The following is a 23,772-nucleotide window of genomic DNA, read 5'->3' as shown; positions in this document are numbered from 1 at the left end:
ACTTTACATTTATATTTTTTATTGAGTAATTACTTTTTATTTGTATTCTACTCAAGCGAAACGATAGGAAAACCTTCAATTTATCTAAAGCATATTTTTTGGTCTTCATAATGTACACCAATTCGTTATAAAGATTAATCAAAATAGTGATTTGGAATTAAGCTTCGCCTTAATACGGACCTGAGCATTTCTAAAATGGGATACGGGTGGATGCAGGAATCCATTGGCCGCTGTATGTTGACAGTCATCTTCAGTCCTATGCTTCAGTCTGAACGCCGCCTTGTGTGCCCGCGGTGCTGATATTGACTGGCGAGTGACTGGTGACTAGTGACTGTTGACCCCCCTTATTTAGATAGTTTGTGTCTTCCAAGATTAATCAGTGAAAATTTTGGTGTTTAAATAATACAATTATTTTTATTCAAATCGAAAAGTTTACTGCAGTAGGTATTTTTATGTATTATATCCTCATAAATAAATAGATTTCTTTTAAAGTACCTTCCTTCCGCATGTCTACCATCAAGTGCATATTGTTATTTATTCTACTTATTGATTTGAGATTAATTAATTATAATAATGTGCAGTTTAAAGCTAAATTAGATGATTGATTCGTTCGAGAGATTTTTCTGTCGATGATCTCGGAAAAGCTGAAAAACCAATCAAAAACTTATTTTGTATTGTCGTAAGTACAAGAAATTCAACATGATTAAACTTTATGCGTGTATTAAACTTTATACCCCTTTACACGTCCTACGAATTATTACTTTCTTTTATACTTCTGTTGGTTTATTATAACAAATGTGCATTCTCCTGATATTTGTGTCGGTTTGTAGTGATAAGTATTCGGTACTTATGTGAAAATAAGTCTAAGTTTTCGATCCAATAGTAAAAGTGGCATCAAATAATGTAGAATTAGTTTAAAGACTTCTTTTGACCCAACGATAACCAACATACAAGAGGTCAGATACATTGTATAGAAATATGTGTTACGCACACATTGCTGTTTTTATAAATAATATTTTATTGGGTAGGTTATTAATTAATGATTAGTTATTGAATGACATGGATAGCAATTGACTTAGTTTCAGTTCATCAAACATCGCAGATTTATTTATTGGAATCATGTATTACGAATACGTTTGCAAAATAACCTTCTTAACCCGAAGATATCGTTATTGTCTGTATGTAGGTACGTACTTAGTAGGTTTATATTACATCCTTTTAGTATTACATTTATTGGTTAAGTATGTGGTACATACGACACAGTATACAGATTTGCGTGAATGTAAATGAGAAAATATCATCACATTATCGATAGTGAGTGAGTCAATTATTGTTTTAATTATTAATGTGTGCAACAAATTTATATTCGGCGGAAAATAAACTGTGGGTTGTTCTAAATTTTATTTTCATAAACGTGAGGCTTTATTAAATAATATATATACGCACAAATTGTTAATGTCGATGTTATTTTCTTTCAGGAAACGATGAAAATCCTTATATTAGTTCTGGCGCTCACAGTGCCATTTATATCACTTACATTGGCCAGAGAAGTAACGTAAGTGCTTTATACCGTTTTATTTACTACCCAACATAATAGGCTTTTAGTGTATTTTCAAGTGCCACACATGTAATAGCTGCGAGCATGAATGCATCCATATTTAACCAGTGTTAACTAAATAATATAAATACGAAATCTGCATGTGGGTACCTACTTACATCAATGCCATAGATTTTTTTCCAGTTCGGTTCTGTATTGACCAGTCTAAAGGGGGTCAATGGGACATTATTTTTTTGCTATCATAATATGTATTTCAATTACCTACACAGATAATAATTTTGATAAAAAAAACTATGGTGATTTATTGTCAACGTCAATTTAATAAATCAGAATTTTAACAATTCATCAAATTTCAAAGTTACAATTCAAGCTCTGTGAAAGCTCTATTCAAGGTATGTAATTATTTCAGTCATGTGAAGCAACTGGCACATAATGATATAATAACATAATATGAATAGAACTTACACAGAACTTGAAAATCTACTTTGAATTTTACGAATTGTTCAAATTCTGTAAAACAACCCGTCCTTAGACTTGAACACCAGTGACGGGGATAGTGATAAAATATGATTTATTGTAAGGATAAATAAGGACCTATGTAGAAGCTTTGCAGTTTCTGTTCCTGTTAAATTGATACCTGTGCATTTTCGCCAATTCGAACACGTTTTTATAATTTTTATGCTTTCCATTCCGTTACTTTCTTTTATTTCAAGTTTTCTCCAATACCAGATTACTAGAAGTCTATTTTTTTCAGTGTAGAAATTCTGGGACTAAATACTATATTTATTTCTTACGCCCAAAATACCTACTAATATACAGGGTAATAATTTGGATTCTTCAGTAGACATCTTCAATTTATCACTTAAAAATGCAAAAGATTGTTTCTGAGGCAGTTCAGTTATGCACAAAAAATAATGAAAAAAAACTATATACACGTAATATAATTGTTTGTACTTTTATAAACTAATCCGAAAAACGGCATTAAAAATACATAAATGGTCACGGGATGGAACTAATTGATTTAATACCAGAAATGATACAAGTGATTTTTTTCAATGTTGTGTTTAAATTTTTATTAGAATAAATTAATTAATTTCTAAATCAGACATTGCTTGAATGCTAAATATATGACACGCTAAAAACACACCACCCGTTGATCTAAATAATAAATTAAATATAATATACAGGTTCGACAGGTAACTGACTAAAGATATATAACTTTCCATCATTATATAACACATCACTATTAAAATCGTGGCACATGTGAAAAACGTACAAACGTAATGTACAAACTTTGGCAAAAATTCCCACATGAAGATGATAAAATCAGGGGTGGGCGGTGAGCTTTGAGCATTAAATTCATGGATTCAGAAACCCTCTTTAATGCCTCTTTAGTCTTTAATTGGCACGTCAAATCAACATTATATCTTAACATACATTTATTTAAAACAAGCTACACACGGCTTATGATCGGGCGTCTTGGGGTAAATTCCTCCACTATTTCACAAGCAACATCTTCCGCTTTTAATGATGATATTAGAATATTTTTCAAATATTAGGTTATTCGTAACCCGGGAATGTCTGCCTTTCGAAATAAAATAAATAAATGGGTAGGTATAAACTAAGAAAGTGCATTTTCTTCATAGGCATCGGCACAAAACCATTCAACACGAACACTTCATTTGGCGAAAGTTCAACAAATGCCACAAAGGTGTATTTAAACAATCAGAAATGAATTAATAACATTTTAATGGTAGGTACCTGTAAAATTCGGTTTTCGCTGGCGATAAGCAAGCAACGTATTCAAAATGCAGGGACAGTGGACCGACAACCCCTACTTTAACTCGTTTGCGGGGCTAACGATTAAAAATACTTTCCTTTCTTTCGAAATAAATAAACCCCATAAGTTTGAATACCTTCATTGTTCCATAATGTAATTCCCAGCTGTCAGCTCACAGCTCTCATGCCGAGCCCGAGCCGGCCACATGTCATGCTGGCTGCTGGCGCCTCAATTGATAAAAGCGACGCCGGCGATTGTAATCTGAATGTTTATTAGGTTTTAGAACAGTGGTGGTATACATAGAGAAGCATAGATCGTGCTATAAAAGGAACACTCGGAGGTAATAAACTGTGCATCCTGTTTGTGCTTGTGCACATGGGCGATGGGCGATGGGCGCTCAGATCATGATAAATATTATATTCTTATAAAGGGCGCTGCAGGGGCAAACTGGGACAACGATTGACCAAAAATATGATTTGCGGGGTTACAAGATTTGAAAAATATTGCACCCGCTCTTTTATAAAGAAATACACAATATCACATTAGAACCATGCTAATGCAGGTAGGTACTTAAACTTGCTGAATTACAGCGGGCCGTTGGTTACGTTAATCTTTGGAACCTTTTTGTTACAGCCGTTACTTTATTGATAACCTTTTAAATTTACAATTAGTAAATAATAACTGTATAACCTAAAAAATAACTGCTAAAATATATATGTTTTCTCCCCAGATTAGAAAGAGAAATAAACATTTAGGGTAAAATTCTTTCTCCCAAAAAAAACGATATTTATTTCCAAGGAATACTTTGAATGGGTAAACTTCATTGTTTTTTAACACTATTTTTACACTTGCCAGCGAGATGAAATATACCAATACATAAAAAAAACTACTCACCTACCAATGTTTCGGTATTTTTATGCATATATTTATGTTATATAGACATTTAAGTCTATGTATATAGGTGTGACATAAGTTTTTGCACTTCTGATATCGCTTCTGAGCGGGGAACAGGACCGAGGGTGGGCGCGCGGTAGTGGAGGTTCAGAAGGTTCGATTTTAGTTGAACAACTTTTATTGACGCGGCTTTTATAAAAGACAAAAAATTGAACTAGATTTCGTTCAAACGTTTTAGTAACTCGAACCGATATTGATAATCAAGATGGCGTCAACTGAAATTATTCGTACGTGCGTCTCTATAATTTCTGAAATTTTGCTGAACTTGAGAACATGTCATTGAAAAAGCACAAAAACGTCTTATTGGGGTTAGAAAATGGATTCTAAGAAGAATTACTTAACATTATAGTATTAGAAGATACTGAAGGGTATTGAAATCCGCTGCACCCATAATACGCATTTATTTATAAATAACATTATTTGATTTCAACTTAATTACTGCCGAAAACAACAATTTAAGTTGGTAGAGATGGAAATATATGCACAAAATTGGTTATTAGGTTAATTGTTTGGGCTATTTAAAGAATTTAAGCGTATTTCCCACAGACATAGGAATTAATAGACGAGAAGATAATGGCGAGGGGTAAAATCAACTGTTGAAGAACGAAGGGAGTGAAGCTGACTGTGATTCGTCAATAAATCAATCTGACAGTAAATAGGCATCTCGCATTATAATATCACCATTTACTTCTTAAAAGTAAAATCTGCTTTTGAATGAATAGACATTTTTACATGGGAGCGCAAATTACTCGCCACGTTATGAACAAATTTGCGAAGTCCAAATTCGGCAAAAAAATTCGGTTCTATTTTCAGAGTCGAATATTTCGTTTAAGTATTTAGTTAAGACACTTTTATAAATGTTCATAATTTACTTCCCAGCAACCAACCAGCTTTGTGTTTCGCGTCCAGACGTTTCTCGATGTGATAGTAACAACTGATTCATATTATACGATGTGAATATGCTTAAAATAAAGTAAAATAATGCTTATATATGGAATGTAATACGACAGTTGGGTTTATTCTCTTTTTCACATCTATTTTTATAAGTTTTCATAGTACAAGTCAACATTTTGCCGTGTTATTTCGTAAAATGAACCGATGATGCCTCGACCATAGTTCGCACAAGAATGATGACGTCACGTTTTCAAATTTCACTTGAGGCCATACGCGAGCACAGCCGGCTCCAATGGAACCGGTATGGGGAGTGGGGATAATACGCTTTTAATCACTTAGGGCAGGTCTACTAATATTCATATGTCTATGGTATTTCCTAACCTTCAAAATTAACTGTCAATGAATTTTAATGCATCTTTACCATCTCCCCCGAAATAAATAGTTGTTTCTTGTACTGGGTAATTAACTTGAAACCAAGTATTTTTTTAAAAATTTTTTATTATTTTTTGTGCATGCATAAAAGCGTGTAGCGGAATTAGCCAACAAAAAAACTAAAAAAAACCCCATCATAAACTTTATTTAAAAATAAATAAAAATAGAAATAACAATGAGATATCTTGCACTGGGAGTTTCGTTTTCAAGTCTCCACTCTTTTTTTATTTTTTTTATGTGAAACCGCACAAGAGCTCCAACTACTCCCAACCGTCTTTCAAAGTTTCAATTCTGAATGGTGGTCTTACACCAGGGTGATACTAAGAGTATCTTCCACTCTGGAAATACTAACACTAATACTAAATCCTTCTTTTACATGGCTTTGTTTGCTTCAATTTTATTTTTTATGTCTCATTTAAAAAATAATAAATAATTAAATATTTCTTGTTTTTGATCCAAAAGACAGGCATCGCTTTCGCAGGGGTGAATAAACCTGAACATTATGTCATCCGACCACTACATACATAAGAAATAAAGGACGCAAGAAACTAAAAATCACAAGCTAGTTGAAACATGTGTTCAAACTTGTCGATTCGGTGCAAAACTCGAACGATGACTCTTCATCAAAAGTAGACGGGCTTTCAACATTAGTCGCTTAACTAAAAACTTGATCAACTTTATTGAAAGGGTTTTCACACTAACTTGTCGATTAGCTTTCAAGTGTCATTTAACAGAGAGATGATCAACTAAAATCGCAACGTCTGAACCTCTATAAATTACACGCGAAAGCTCGGTACTCTTTTTCGCCCCGAATGGTTTTCTGTGAAAACCAGTTTTACAAACAAAACGATTTCAGCGTGATTTTTCGGCGTCTGTTTCGTGTTCATTATCGATTAAAATCAGTGTCACAGTGTTAATTTAATTAAAACATAGATCGATAAGTTAGAGGCGACTGGTTCAACACTAAATGAGATAAAAACAGGAGCAATGAGAAGTTCCGGTCTTGTCGACGCGCAGCGTTCAGCTGCTTTGGCGATACCCTAATCATATCTTCGTCGAATATTAAATCTGGATTTACTCTTACAAGATCCAATTGGTGCAGGATATAAACACAATGTTTTAATTTTCATATAAACTATTCGTTGACGCAATGATCAAAAGTTTTACAGCATCTTATGTTCGGACAAGGGCCATTTTCATCTAAACGAGCACGTAAATTTTTTTTAATAGATTCTGTAGCAAGGAAAACCCTAAAATATAACATCAAACGGCTCTTCATTCTCTAAAAGTGATAGCGGTACCTACTTACTTCTCCGAAGACGCACTCGGAAAATCTGATTCTGCAGAATATGTCAAGATGTTGACAGTATTTCTCTTACAAAGGTACAGCAATTCCATGGGTACAACACTACGATTTTGATGCACCAAAATTGATCAACCTACCATACATCCAATGTATCCCACGCGCGCAATGTTCCAAAGAGTTTTTAAAAATCTTGATCCCAGATTCGACATTTTTAAAAATTCCTGTCCGTCTACTTTTATTTAAATAAACATTCATTTACATACGACCTTTTGTTTTCTTTTTTTGAGTTTTCATAAGTGCAAAAACTTATGGCGCACCCTAAAATTAGATATGCATAATTATTATTATTAGTTTAATAAAAATTATATACGCAGGTAAGTAGGTAAGTAGGTTCCTACCTACCTAACCAAAAAATCCCGAACTTGGTTTGTTTTTGTTCAAGTACAAGAACAAAATATATGGAGGGGTGACCTATATTCTAGAAATCTGAAAGGTCTTAATTATTATTTATTATTTAATTAAAACAGTATTATAATATGAATAACACAACTCCCATCACAAATTCACCCCTGAAACGCACATGGCCCCTGTCAATGGCAGTCCGTTGGTGAGAGACTGACATTCAAGACAGACAATTTCCCATCATATTGCTATTTGCTCTCTAATATATGTAATAATGTATCTAATGTATTATATATGGATTGTATATAGTATCTAGTCAGTTAATGCACTTGACATGGTGTCAAAATTCCAAATAAAACAGCACTCACCTCTTTGGGAAATGATAAACATAGTACAATAATCGATTTTTTAAGGGGAATTGATCAATCGGATGCCTCAATATTTCGAAATTCTTTTGGCGAGATGCTAAAATATCCACACTAATTTATGAAGTACTTACCTTGTACTCTCGTTATTATATATAATTATTGAACTCCTGTGTACTGTTGTATTGTACCAGCTTATATTGATCATACTCGGCTTATTATGTTATTTATTAATTTAAAAGCCCTGATGGGCTTTTACATTATACATATTTTACATAATTTACTGTATAATACAGTGACAACAGAAGGTTTTATTTTTAAAACATCAACACAAAAATAACAATTTTTTGTTTAGCTCACAACATATCTACAAGAAAACAACAAACATACGCAATCGCTCTAATATGCTACATAAAAATGTCATTCAGGTATCTCTTGAACACAGGCAAACTTATATTAAATATGTCGATATTTGAGGTGAATTTGTTTCCAAGTGTGTGAAAGCGAGAAATAGGTGCGTGTATGTGATAGTTGGTATTAAAGTTATTGTTGCAGAATAATATATTTTGTTATGTACTATACACTTATTATTGTACTTCTGAAGAATATATGTATACTTGTAAAAGGCAGATGAATAAATTACGGAATCGGACAGCTTTGTTGAACACTATATGGGAGTAAAAAAATCTCAGATTACAGTTGAAAAGTAAATAATCTAGTTTATAATCTTTTGTTTGGTTTTTTAGAATAATAAGTTGAACTCTGTAATAAAGGTGTGTTGTCATCGACAGACGTTACAATAATACATCGATATCTACTGAAAGGTTTTCAATCCGTTCTTCTACGTACATTATTTACGTAAGATGTGCATTGTACATGCATAGTATTTTTAAATATCCGCCAAAGCGGTCAACAACTTCACACGCAGGAAATAGAGCTCTCTTCTCCAGGAAACGGAAAATGAAGACGGAACTTATTCGAATAATTGCTTCCCGGCCAATCAACCCTTTTGCGAATCTTTGACTTCAATTCCCCGAATTGAAGTATAAAACGACTTTACCCACCTTTGTATTTGAAGCACAACTATACTTTTCTCGACTACATTATATAGATGTCGCCTGTGACAGGTAAAAACATGTTTTTTTTAAACAACGCCATTTGTTGTCGTTTGTTTATCTATCTGCACAGACAGACTGAGCCACAGCAACGCGTGGCGGGGTACACAGCTAGTACATAATAATTTTTTTCCAAGATTCTGATTACATTTTATTGGGAACTTTAAAAATTAATTAAATAATTTTGTAAAAAAAAATAATCTAAAAATCAGTTAGTATACATGCAGGGCCGGACCTGAGCCTAACAGCGCCTGGCGCGAGTAAAAATTTGGTGCCCCTTGTCAAAACCAATAGACGCCTGGGTAGGTGATCACTGTAATCAATAATATTCGGATGATTTGTATTTTTGTGTATCATCGTTTTTATGAAAATTAATCTCAAGGGCGATGTGTTAGGACTGTTAGGTATCAGTTATTATCAGCACCTTGGCAATTAGGCGCCCGGAGCGGAGTGCTCCAATGGCGCCCACGTAGGGCCGGCACTACATGTATTCCTCTGCAAAAGGAAGTTGATTACGAAACAGGTCGGAGATAATAAAAATAAAGTGGTTCTAAACCAAGTGAAAATAATTTAATTTTGTTGAATTTTTACATGGTGCATGAAGATTTTTTTTCTTCTTATTATAAAGACATTTCTCTAAGTTTATCAGGTTAAAAATAATTATATTATGTTACAATCGTGGATGAATAATACTTAGTTACAATCATCCTATGTCTGTGGTTACAATGCTGTTAATATAATACATTATTTGTTTATGCATATTTTAAAAATCAAAATAAGAATAATTTAATAATTTTCCCCAAGGAAAATAAAAGCTTCATTCATTGATAAAATTTACATAGTGATTAAAAAGAATATTAGCTTTATCTAATGAAAACAAAACATTTTTGAAGGCTAGTGAAATAACAAAATAGAACAAAAATAATAAAATTACGACTTTATTTTTATTAAAAAGGAAAATGTGTTTTCATGACACCAATAAATTTTGGGGAAGATTTTACAAAAACACAACCACTATTTTACAAAATCTGCTGCCATTTTGGATTTACTTCTTGGATTATCATAGCTCGTTGGTAGATGGCGCCACTCAAGGCCGGCCCTCGGGCAGTCCACTCCGGGCGCCGACTTGCCAAGGATTTGTTTTAAATATTGTTATTCATTTGTTTTTTTTTTTATTTATTTATTTTACATAGGCTTTACAAAAGTGAGCTCGTTTTACATATTTATTCGTTTGTACGATAGGTATTACCAGTAAGTTTTATTTCTAATACTTAACCATTTTTCTACGGTACCTACCTACATACGTAGTTGAGTCAATTGGTATCAAAACTGGTGAACTCCACTTTAGGTGAATTTTCAGGAAACTCCAAATTCAGATTTTACTATATGGCAGCACCGAAGAAAGTAAAAATTTTGGCGGCGTGTTTAAATAGATTTTATAAAAATAATTAACCATAAACGACCTTATATCCCATATAAAAAACTTACAAAATTGAGTTTTCAAGTTTGGATTTGACTTAGTTTGATAGTGAAGTGTGGATTTATCCGAGTTTGATAGCAAGTTTAGTGGATTTGACTATCTTTGAATGTTAACTGTGTGGATTTGGCTTATTTAGAAAATAACTTAAATAAGGATCAGGGGTCGAAAACCTAAGGTACTAGGAAATAAATTAAAGTGAAAAAATAGACAACAAAGTAATTAAAATATATATTCATCTTATCAAGTTTTCCATCGAGATATTCTTCAAATTACTATATTTATAATTATTAGACTACACAATTAAATTTGGCAATTCATCCTCCATTTCACATTGTTCATTTGAATGAAAATGGATGTCAGTGTCTGGTCTCTCAAATTTTTTTTTTAAGTACTGTAGCTCCGGTAGAAGCTTCCATTGCTCGCCATAGTGAGCAGTAAGTAGCTTTTTAACATCATCTAATTTTTCTTTTTTTACTGCCACATTTGTTGGTACGGTGGTGATATTTATTTGACTGATGGTTTTATTCTTTTTGCAAATGTTTTTAGGTGAACCTAATCTATTTTGGTAGCTTTCCTCTGCTCGCACTAAAACATTGCGCTTCTGTTTGTTCCGTTTGATGAAAAATTTCTTACATTGTTTGATTGAAAAATGCAGTCCACCTGTAGTTTTTAGTACTTCAGTACTCGCTTTTTTTCCAATCAAGAACCTCTACTTCTGTTCCCAAATTTAAAATTGTTCCATAATCTTTAAACAATTGGTGGTAGCCTTGTGGATTTGGTATAATCTCCGTTCTTTTAATCTTCTTCTCAATTTGGGCAAATACGCGGTCTGGCGGCAGGAAAGAGTGACCCACTACTGGAAACAGCAACTCCACAGTTTTTATTCGTTCTGGTGCGTAGTCCATAAGATACTTGCAAAGCATTCCCAAAACCGATGTATTTTTGTTTTGGCCGCTGCAACCATCTGCCACGAGGCGTATGGTCGTTACTTTTTCGTATTTTTCAACATTAGAGCATAGGCAATGAAAAACAGCACTGGCGATTTCATTCGACGCTTTTGGTAACATGTCTTCAGTCCACGTATAAATAAAGACATTATCAGCATTCAGTTTCAACAATAAACTGAATTAATATTGATTAAATCAATAAATATCTTAATCCCTGGCTTTGTTGGAAAATAGAAAATTAATATCATTTAAAACATTTTTTATAATTTTAACGGTTGAGGATTGCTGATTCTAGGAGAGCATTGTTCTAAAGACTGGATGTTTACCTTACCTAGAAACCTTTGCTCTGTTGCTTTTCCATGAAGTTTTAGCAATCAAGGGTTTTCTTGATAAATTAGGAGTTGTTTCCACTATTTTGTTTGGATTTTCTTCCATTTTTAGAGCAAATTTTAATTAAAAACACACAACAGTCACGTTTTCGTGGCAAGAACTGATTGAAACTAAAAAAAATATGGACGATGCGCTATACAAAATTCTTGAAGCTGATTGGTCGGCTCGGATTTGACTTAATTTGAAAATTAATAGTGCTGGATTTGACTATTTTTGATACCACTGCCGCTTTTTAAACCGGTTTCTCTAACAAAATGTGCGGATATGACTGCTTTTGAAAAATACGAACTGTTATTTTGTTAATTATGAACACAGTCCAATACTTAGTTTATTTTTTTTAAATTTTGGATTTGACCAGTTTTGATACCAAACAACTCAGTTATGCGATTGCATAATATTGTATCGCTTTCATGTATTTCTTTCATGGTTACCGGAGGTAGAAAGACCTGACTATTGTTTAATTTTTGAAATGTTATTGAATTCACAAGGTAAATTTCAATTGAAAAATCATAGGTAAGTTTTTTTTTCTCCTAAAACAAGAGGCTAAATTCACAATATGACATAATAAACTGACAAAAAGTAACACAAAAATATTAAATTTGTTGAATTATACCAATGTAATAGTGAATTGGACAATATAATAGAAATGATGAACAAAATTCATTTTTTGACCACCAATCACAAACAGTTTCATGTACTTTGGCATAAGTTTTAACATTTATAGATGGAACATCGATAACAGACATAAACTCCTGATAGTCCATAGTTGATTCTTTTCCCTGGAAATTAAAAAAAAAACAAAAAATTATCGCTGAATGTTATAAAAATATATGCGCATTCTGACTGATTCTTTCGAACGACCCTGTAGCATATAAAGTACTTACAATGTGCACGGATAATTGAATTTTAATAACCTTTGTTTTTTCTGAAAATATATCTCCCACGTACGTTTTTGATGTCGTAATTTGTGTTTTCTAATAAAACTTGTCTAAGGGTATTTTCCTCTCCATTATTAAGCGAGGAATTTCTTTAAAATGTTATCTAGACCGGCGCCGCCCTGTCGCGGCGGAGAGTGCAGAGCAAGAGTAAAAATATATTTTTTTGGTCATAAATTATTTCTAATGTTTCAATAATGTCTTAGTAAATTATTTTTGTAAAAATTTTTTTGTAAAAAACATACGATCCGTAGGTAAATTATCGATTGTTCATACTGTATAATTATATGATTTGAAATTTTTTTTGTATAATACAAATTCACCTTTGAAAATGTAACAAATCTGCGTATCGACCAACGGTAACCCTTTATTATGATCGGAAAATAATGTTATTTTTCAAAATTTAACGTCTTGCTTTAGTACAGGGGTCTCCAAACTTTTCAGCCGGAGGGCCACATTGACTACTCCAGTGAGTTCAAAGGCCGAAACTGTTTTAATTTCTAGACACCCATATTTTCGTCCACGGGGGGGGGGAGTAAAAGTAAAAAGTGGAGAATAAAATTTCCAGGGATCATATTTCTTCATAAATCATTTCACTCCAATCTCACTCCAATCCATTGGAGTTGTATTGTCACAACTGCGACGCTTGCGACATGTCGTGGTTACACGCGGAAATAAGTAGTGTTAGTACCCTATATCTATACTTGTGGACGCAATGTATTGGTGCCCAGTACCTCGCCAATGAGCATATATATTCGCACGAAAAAATTCGCGGTGAATTCGCCCCTTCTGAGTAAGGTCTTAGCGATTAGTTGTCGCGGGCCTGATTGATGAAAATGGTCATAATATGTCGCGGGCCGGATTGATGACACTGGCGGGCCGGACACGGCCCGCGGGCCGTAGTTTGGAGACCCCTGCTTTAGTAGATAAAAAAACGATCTTTCGAAATCAATTTGTGTTTTTTTGTAGAAAAGTGTCCGTACGTCTAAAATTGGCCTAAAAAATCACAAATTTCAGGTCGAGTCTACCTATTTCGCCTTAATATTAATTAGAAAAACCTACAGAGAATAAAAAAGGTTAGGCTAGGTTAGGTTGAGGTCAAGACTCAAACTCGGAACCTTAATTTATTCAGGAGTATTCATCTGCCAGATGTGCTACCGAAATTCATTTTCGTACTGTCGTTTTAATTACATTGTTAACCACCATTTAATTATGTGCAAAAACGCATTTATAAATCCTCGTGGAGAAATTGTGCAGTAAAATCAGGAAAGATTTGAAAAAAAAAACGTTTGAAATCTCCGGCGTAACTGGATACTAGAGCTTGTCAATGTCGTATTTAGGCCCAGGTAACCTAGGCAGCTGCCCCGGGCGGCAATTTCAATAGGGGTTTCGCTGAAGCTCTATGTAGTTTCCATACTTTGCACAAATATATATTTTTTAAAACTGCTTAAATTTCTTTGCAGTGTTTCAAATAGAGATTGCGCCAACTTGTTATCAATGGTGTACATGTCAGCAATCATAAAGAAATAATGAATACCTAGGTATTTAATTGATGCCAGATATCTCTGCTTACAAACATTACAATTCCTTCCACATCAATATGTGTCATGTATGCCGATAAAATAAATTTAAAAAATGTATTTGAGACTTTTGACAATAGATCATCTCGGAAAGTTCAGGGCCAGGGGGGCGCATTTTTTCGCCTACCCAAAAATGGCCCTGGAGTTAGTAATAGTGTTTAATAATGAAAATGTAATTTCTGATTTTCAGACACGAAGATATTCGCGATGCGATGTTATCCATGGTCCACATGTTGAGGGCTTCGGAAGACAAACTGGAGCGGCACGAGTTCCGGGAGAAGGCGCTCGGGGAGCAGCTGAAGAAGGCGTTGGCAGGCCTGGACAAGCGCCACCGCTCCCTAGACCCGCTCAAGGGGGCCATCTCCCGGCTCGATGAGCGCTTGTCCAATGTGGAAACTATACTCATACAGGTAAAATGCAATTAAGTAATACACTATTTGTGTTCTTTCTATAAGCATTTATTGACTGTAAACAAATAAATTATTGAAACTGAATATTTCTGTGTATCTTGGAAAGGCAAACAGCCTTATAATGTATTATTACTAGCTGAAGTCCGCCAGCCAGCGTTGCCCGTTTTTCCAAATCAAATAATTAGCAATAATTTTCCTATTATTTTGAGCAAAATTTCATAAAGTATTAAAATTCTACTTCAAAGGGTAAGAAAATGGGTTGTTTTCGAAATCTCTTGTAGACAGTGAAATTAATTTTAAACCCAGAATAATGGGCCTGATTTCCCTTTAAGGATAGTTTTACATTGTAAAATTGTATCCAAAACCTTTTATTTTAATTCTAAGGAACAATTATTTCACAACTTGAATTGAATGTTCAGTTTGGCTTGAATGCTGTCTGAAAACTTTTCTAAGACATTTTTTTATGGCAACACTTTATGAAATTTCACCCAAAAGCTGCGGTTCAAAGCTAAATGCTAGAATAATATACTTTGTAAAGCAGTGTTGCACAATCTGTTTAGCTGAAAGATCTCATTACTTGTATTTCAAATGTTCTCAGGCAAAATAATTTAATAATTAAATAATTGACAATCGAAATTCATAATTAAAAAGGGGGGGGTGGGGTTGGAATGTCAGGGAAAATCATGTTATTCTAAATTTTTAATTTTTGGTTCCCAGGGGCACGGCCAGCCCTGAGCCAAATGGCGCCTGGCGCAAGTTATATTTTGACGCCCCTTTAACCAGTAGACGCCTAGATAGGTGATCGCTAATCGATAATATTCGGATGATTTGTATTTTTGTGTAGCTCCATTTCTGTGAAAAATAATATCAAAGGCAATTTTGTAGGACTTAAGTGTTAGGTATTATCAGCGCCTTGACAATTCGGTGCCCGGATCGGACTGCTCCAATTGCGCCCGCATGGGGCCGGCCCTGTTCCCAGTAAAGTTCTTAACATTTAGATTTTTTAGTTTACCAATTGGACTGGGCCGCGCATTACTGTTTTTTGGAAGGGTTCGAGGAATATTTATATCACGATGGATATATATATATATATATTAGAGATATTAATTTAATGCCAAAATATTTTATTGTAATTATAATTTAGTAGAATTTAGATTTTCCGGGCACCGTCAACTCGTGATATTGTATGCTTGGAAATCATTTTCAAAATATATCGACCTCATTGGCCATTGAAAAAAACCAGCTTTGTGAGCAATTATGCAGTAAGAGCACTTCTAGAGAGATACTTTTAATCCTCACTTAAATTGTGTATTTTTTTCACTAATAAATTTTGTTTGGAAATAGTCGAAATTGACAATTTTTTATATATACATATATCTGATATTTACATGAAGATCATGATATTTTCGAACCCTATTTTAAAATAATTAATGCTATTCAACTATGTACATTAAGGACAGGTTGTTTCACAGGATTTGAACAATTCATCAAATTTCAATGTTAATTTTCTAGTCCTGTGAAAATACTATTCAAATTCTGTTATTATGTAATGACATAATAATTTTAATTAATTATAGCCCATAATGACGGGCCAATTGCTTCACAGTACCGAAATAACAACAGAACTTGAATTGAACTTTCACAGAACTTGAAAATTAACTTTATTGAAATTCGAAGAATTGTTCAAATTCTATGAAATGGAAAGACGGGTTGTTTCACAAAATTTGTACAATTCATCCAATTTCAACGTTAATTTTCTAGTCCTGTGAAAGTACTATTCAAATTCTGTTTTATCTCTTTGAAATAGTAACTCTACCAGGAAAGATCATATTTCAACAAAAATTATCAAACACCTCCAAAAATGTATCACCTCACCTCTTAAACATATAATAAATCTAAGCTTCTTCAAAGCAGGTGACAACTTATCTATAAAAAACTACCGACCGATATCTCTACTTTAGCACAATATCTAAAATTATAGGAAAAAACAGTGAAGCGTAAACTCTGTAAATTCCTTGAGGATAACAAAACATTATCCGATAACCAATATGGCTTCCGAAAAGGTAGGAGTACTTCAGATGCAATAGCCGCTCTCACAAAATTCATCTCTCATAATCTTGACATTGGTCGCAAACCACTTGCTGCTTTTTTCGATCTAGCATAAGCATTTGATAAAGTCATCCATCTCTTACTTCTTAACCTTCCAGCGGGCGCGCTGTCGTAAAATTTACGACAAACGCGCCTTATAGCTTCCCCCACTCTTGCGACTTAGTTGTAAGCATCGAGCTTCGAGCTATGCTAGAGTCAAATCAAATGTCAAAATTTACCGCAAGATATAAATGCTTTTCTCTAAGTGAATTACGGTAGGGCAGTTGAACCGATAACAGAAGAATAAAACAGAAGCTTTCCAAAATGCGGTGTTTGTCGGTTATGTGCACTGGATAAGAAAAGATCCTCAGCATCAATGAAGTGTTGCCGTTGCAAGTCCTTTACATGCAAGAAACATTCTTCAGTTGAGGTGGTTTGTAACAATTGTAAGGATGAGAATATTGATTCTGACTAAATAGGTCGATAAAATATTTTGTTTTGAAATATTAACATGTTTAGAGTGTTGCTTCGTTTTTTTTAAGAAAGTCAAATATATATTTTTTAAAGTACTGCCTATTATGATTTTTCATATCCTTAACGAAATTCCCTAACGTTTGTATAAAGAAAACACCACTTACATGGAGAAAACTTGATGACGTAAAATTTACGACAAGCGCCCGCTCAAGGGAAATTTCTCAACGCGCCCGCTGGAAGGTTAAATAGCTTCAACAGATCGGAATAACAGGGGTAGCCTATACATGGTTTGAAAACTATCCAACAAACCGAACGCAACAAACTCTGATAAAATACATATGAGCATATAAATTATCTATGGCCTATGGCATACCTCAAGGCAGTGTACTAGGCCCACTTTTATTTCCTATAATACACTGTGTACCATGGATATTTGAGGTGAGATATTATCATTTGTGTCTTTATATTTGAAGATGAATCATGGCAATCATTAACTCATAAAACTAATAGTGGCCTAATACAAGTCAAGCATTGGCCTAGACACAAACCTCCTCACACTTAATATTGATAAAACACAATACATGAAATTTTCTATATGCATAATGCTTCCAATAACTGCCCTAAACCAAGCATAGACTGTGTTCACTCAATCTAAACACTCCCGAAACCTCACATAATATCCATTGCACATGTTCTACCCTTAAATCATCAAAGGAAGTTAAATATTTGGGGATAATCATAGACAACCAACTCTGCTGGGAGGCCCATATAAATGACATAGTAAAAAGACTCCATAAGCTCTACCATATATTCTGCTCTCTTAGGTGCATAAGTCGGGGACGCCCGAGGAAAACATGGCACGATCAAGTGAATCAGATACTTGAGTCGGGCCATGTCAAGAGTCAGAATAATAGAAGAGTATGTATGAGAGGATGTATAAATGTAGATGAGGCAAGAAGTGTGTGCCAAGACCGAGTTGTTTTGCGGTCCGTCCTCTCTGCCTACCACTGCGGGGAACGGCATGGTGGTTAGTTAGTTAGTTATTTTAATCTTACTTTATAAGACTTTTGGTGGCTTAAAACACAGTTTATTGTTTAGGTTACACAGATTACAATAGCAAAATAGTCACAGTTTACAATTTACACGAATACACTTTAAAAATAACATTTATCGACTAGGCAAGGATTTATATAGGGTCCTTGCGGGATAATAATTGGGAACAACAAAATAGAATAGAGTCGCGGCACAACTGTTCGGGACTAGCCTAGGTTTGCTTGGGGCGGATTACTGTCTCTCAAGGGCTGTACGCAGCACAGGTAGCCAAGAAGAGGAGCACGCCTTTAGCGAGTCTAGTAGTCTTCAAGTCGGTTGCTTAGCAATGGTAGTAGATAGCTGTCCTCAGAGGGCCGTGCGGGGCACGGGTAGCCAGCTGTGGGAGGGTACTAGCCAAGGCGAGCAGACAGGAGAACTGTACTGTGCTTAGCAATGGTAGTAGATAGCTGTTCTCAGAGGGCCGTGCGGAGCACGGGTAGCCAGCTGAGGGAGGGTACTAGCCAAAGCGAGCAGACAGAAGAACTGTACTGTGTAAGGGCGAGTTGCTGCTTTTAAGGGCTTCATCCCGTGTCAGCAGCGTAGGGGATGGTCGGCCGCGTGGGGGGGATGCGTAGAAAGGGTTCTGCGCATCTCGTCGCCTGCGTGCAGTAAGACAGGGACAATGCCATATGGGGAGAGAGAGATGGTGTATTGGCAGTAATATTCCGCGCGCTACAACTTTTAATATTTTTATTTCTATTTTCTTTAAAATATCTTTTTATCAATCAGTTTAGTGTTTATATTTATTTCTAAAATGGTTTCTACAATAATAAGTATTTTTTTATTTTTGTTTCACCATAATATGTGCTTTTCTCTTGTTTTATTATTTTCTCTACAAAATATTATTTTGTTGGTTCTTACATAAATCATGTACGACTACCATAATTGAGGTACTTGAGAAAATCACCAAAATTGTAATTTTTTAAATTTATTAAAAAAAATGTTTTATATTTTATACTAATTCATGATGCTGTTCATTTGCTTCAGAAAGATGAACGTGAGAAGCAGCAATTACAGAAAACGAATGAAATAATAGACACAATACAAAACACTCTCAATTCTTGGAGTTTAAATATCGCAAACCTGATTAAAACTGAGATCAGCGGAATTGTAATTCCTGTACCCGATACTAACTCTACAAACCTAAAAATATCTGCCTTGGAAGATAAGTTAGAGAGTAAAATAGATGGAGTCATACTGGCTATAGGAGGCGTAAAGGGAGCCATCATGAACCTGAAAGACAGTCAAAAAGAAAAGGTACCTAAATCAAGAAATTTCTAAAACTCCTAACTCAGTTATAATAATGGATTTTTTAATGAAAACCAATTCTTACTTTACAGGAGCCTGTTAAAGAACCAAACATACAGGAAGAAATGTTCATTAAGCACATTGGTGAGACGGAGAAATTATTAACCAAATACGACTCCAAGCTCATGGAGTACCATGTGAATATTTCCAAGACCAACACCGAATCCGATCCATACGGAGAAATATCTTTAGCTGATGAAGCATGGCATAATAAAATGACACTTGGTAAATTCTTAATTAAAAATTAATTGGAAAATTTGTTAGGCTCTCGACTAGCAAGCCGGAGGTCACGGGTTCAAACCCCAGCGTGCGCAAATAAATTTTATTTGATTAATTTGTGTTATTTCACAATTTACTCATTCAAAATAATATACAGTATATTTGTGGCATGTTACAGAGTGGAAGATACTCTCAGTAACCACCATTCAGAATTGAAATGGTTTTGGACATGTTTGGTGACCAGATCTGAATAGCCAGATATTATTACTACCTTCAGCCTCACAATATACCCCAATTTATAATGCCAGTCGGCTACAGACAGTTGGGAGCATATGGGACTCTTTTGCCGATTTACATTAAAAAAAAACAAAGTTCCATTTTTGTGGAAAATTACCCCAAGGGCGCTAACATAAAAATATATTGCTTTTTAACCGTAATGACGACACATTTTCAAATATGTTTATTTTATAGCTCTTGAAAAGCAGCAGGAAAATATTCAAGGGATTCAGAAGTCTCTAGAAAGTGTCGAAGCCGCTATTAAAGAATTACCATCCAAAAATGACACAGAATCTATTAAAAATCAGACAATCAATTCCATAGAAGAAACAGGGTATAATCAACTTAGCAGCGCTGAAAAGGGTGAGTTGTCCGATTCATCAATTACCATTAACAGTAGGTAGTTATTAAACCAAAAACCCTTCAGAAATATTATATTGATCAAATTTTGTTACAGGAATAATGAAGATGACATCTCAGCTAGCCGAAATGAAAACTTATTATGAACAAGCACAAGAGGAATTGTCCAAGGCTGTTACAGATACTGGCACACAAACAGAAAATATGCATGCTGAAGTTAATAAAAGCTATGAAGAGCTACGAACTGAGGTAACATCTATTGCACAATAAAACTAAACGATATTTGTGCTTGAACCAATACTTCATAATCTAAGAATCTCGAATCCTGAACACCTTCCCAACTGAACTAAATAATCCAATATAAATACTTTATCTACTAATGTATTATGTACATGTTTTTTAGGTTCAAGCTTTAGCAAAGGGAGAAAAGGTCATGATTCAAACTGCCGACAATGTTTTGGACACAAAGAGAAGAGTAGAATACGGAATACATCAGATATTATTGGAAGTGGGAGCCTTGGTCACGAGCCAAGGAAAGGAGTTTAACCAGACAGTGAACCAGAGATTCGATGAGATAGAACATTCCATCGTGGACAGTCAGACGGGAGCATTGAATAACCTGAGCTCTAAGATAGAGCATGAAATTGCACAAGTGTGGCGGCAAATAGGTATTATGTACCAACAGGTCACAGCTAGTAATACCGCCTTAGAGAAACTTCAGGTGAGTTTTACCAAACACATTATTTTGACAAAGCATGAAAAAATAACTATGTACCTACATAGTTTTCTCCTGTAAGGTACCGAACAAATTTGCATATATTCTGTATAAAATATAACTATGATTTAGAAAATATTATTTCACAAGTGGTGACACTTACCCCCTTTTCCTATTATATATATATATACATACATATACCTCAACATACAAACACATTTTACTTCACAGACGCAATCGGATCATTATGTCAATGGAACTGTTACCACAATGGATAGCATGGAAGGAAAGGTTGGTTTTAAAACATTGTGTATACTTACATAGACATACGATTTATTCCAGTAATTCAGTTCCAATTATTGGAAGAGTTTAAAAAATATATAAATGAGGAATAGCATGTAGCCAAATGCCAGGTTTGGATTCTTTCCGCACCTATTTTCCATCACATTTCAAGAATTTCTCAGCCAGTTTTCAGAGAGAATAACATGCAACCAAATGCCAGGCGTGGACTCTTTCTGAACCTATTTTTCCATCACATTTCGAGACTTTCTCGGCCAGTCTTCGCAGATCTCTATTTCAAGCACCATATCTTTTTATTTATCAAAAATTATTTTATTTAATAATTATTTTGTTCACAGGTTGGAATCATAACAGCTAGGATGGCTGAAGTCGATGAAAACTTGAATTACCTTATAGGAAGATTGTCCCTCGTCACTCAAGAGTTCAACCAAATAAAACATGGTCTCGGTGATGCCTTAGACAATATTAAATCCAGTTTCCTAACTGTCCAGGCCAAAATAAAAGGTACGAAAGTCACACAATATTATGTACAAATCTTTTTTTAATCAAGTTGTGCACTAAATTTTTTTTATTATTATTGCAGAGGCAGGACCTGGACCTCATAACATTCCTAGCGCTGAGCTGTCGACAGAAAACTTATAGACATTAACACTACAACAGGCGTGTATAGCTCTATTGAGGGGTATTCCTGCCACCAGACCCACTTTTCCTATATGTTATTCCAAAGAATATTATTTAAACTTACTTCTAGTACATATAATCCATCATGTTGTTTCTTCTGTTAATTCCAACATAGTTTTAACAGTTTGTAAGTCTTCTAAATCCCAGTGTCAAGAATTCATGAAATGTGTGAAAGTTTGAATTATTATTCATTAATAATTAATTAATTATTATACAATAAATAACAGTCTCATTACTGTGAGAGACTTTTAGAAACAATAAATATCACTCCACTGTTCAAGTAAATATGAGTTGTGCTGGTTCCTGCTTTATATTTCCCTTGTGGTCCTGCTGGGTGGCATTGGGATGATTTGCAGAATCCATATCCAGTTGGTATATATATATTGTGGTATATGTAATTATACAATCATCTAAGTTAATTTCAGCAAGAGAGGATAAACTTATAAAAATTAGGTTACATCAGGACTATAACATTAAATTAAAATAATTTATAGATTTTTGCAAATATTTAATTTAGGTTTCATAATTGTGTATCTATATGCAAATATTTATATTAATGAAAATGCATTCATTTATGGTACAATGTACTTGATGACCAATTTTATACAAATTTCACAAGAAAAGGTGACATGTGATACAGTACAGTAACATGAAACATGTCCAAACAACGTTCAACAATAACGAGATCATTCATTACACATGTCAAATAAAATCACCACAATGGAATAGTATATCTAGGAATGTATTACGCTCTGTACAAGGTCAAGTATAAAACAAAAATAAATTATAATACATCTGATTTGTTACATTATTATAGATTACCCAATATAATGCGGAGAGGTGTACTTAGTACGTAGAGATAGTTGCCAAGCTGCGGATGTCCGCTGTCCCGTTATACCCAAAACCACATACATCCACTTTAATCTAATAGCAAACAGCAGGCCCGGCACGGCACGGCACAGCACGGCACAGCACAGCCCCCAGCCCCCGGCCCTCGGTCCGGTACAGCACAGCCCAGCTACTGCTTGATACGGCCTCTGCTTCTGTCTCATCCAAATTCCTGTCGTTTTATATCTAGGAAATGCGTTACAAACTTAACAATTTTGCAGCTCGGTGATTTCAATTAATTTTGATAATTTTAGATTAATGCCAAATGATTCAAAGCGAGTCGGTAATACCAAAGTTTAATTAATAATAATGTTTTCATATATTTCATGTCCAATTAGCATTTTACAGCTTAAGCATAGTCTATTTGTAGCAAATCATTGTCTCGGCAGATAGAAAAGCCTATTTGTTAAATATACGGACTTTGAAATCCCCAGCTATATGACAATATAATCAATACAAAACTTTACTCCTTCGTACATAGAAAACTAAATACAGCTATACCCCAATTTACTTCTGACTTGGTGTTTTCGTTACAGAATATGAATGATTACATTAACACAGAAAAACAAACATACTCAAACATTACAAAAAGAGGCTAAATGCATATAATATATGTAAACAATACATAATAACATTATACATGGCGATACATTTAATAAAAAAACACTTCTGAATAATATATTATACTATAAATTGGAGTATTACCGTATTGTACTAGATAAACCTTATATAAAATTAAATAACACTACCAATGATATTTAAATAAAAATTGCTTTACTAAAATATAAAATTTGTGCATAATTTCTTATACATAACCAAACGA

The 23,772-nt window shown here is 34.2% G+C and overlaps 1 protein-coding gene across 2 annotated transcripts; it reads left to right on the top strand.

Annotated features, from left to right (window-relative positions):
• Positions 1-247: 247 nt before the first annotated feature.
• LOC149426669 (uncharacterized) lies at positions 248-23,687 on the top strand. Of its 2 annotated transcripts, none has more exons than XM_089632693.1 (11): positions 248-440; positions 1,479-1,555; positions 14,329-14,548; positions 19,190-19,459; positions 19,543-19,735; positions 20,201-20,368; positions 20,463-20,614; positions 20,769-21,086; positions 21,312-21,371; positions 21,719-21,884; positions 21,964-23,687. In XM_089632693.1, exons 2-11 carry the CDS (start codon positions 1,485-1,487, stop codon positions 22,020-22,022), a joined length of 1,677 nt encoding a protein of 558 aa, XP_089488819.1. In that variant the 5' UTR covers positions 248-440; positions 1,479-1,484; the 3' UTR covers positions 22,023-23,687. The 2 variants fall into 2 exon arrangements, with proteins under 2 accessions (XP_089488819.1, XP_089488829.1); XM_089632703.1 differs by having other exon boundaries at positions 248-444.
• Positions 23,688-23,772: the final 85 nt, after the last annotated feature.

This window comes from Hesperophylax consimilis, chromosome 1, assembly GCF_061612785.1.
Source record: "Hesperophylax consimilis isolate HC1 chromosome 1, BYU_Hcon_1.0, whole genome shotgun sequence".
Classification (NCBI taxonomy): domain Eukaryota; kingdom Metazoa; phylum Arthropoda; class Insecta; order Trichoptera; family Limnephilidae; genus Hesperophylax; species Hesperophylax consimilis.
The sequence above is the reverse complement of the archived record's forward strand: the minus strand, read 5'-3'. Positions and strand labels throughout refer to the sequence as shown.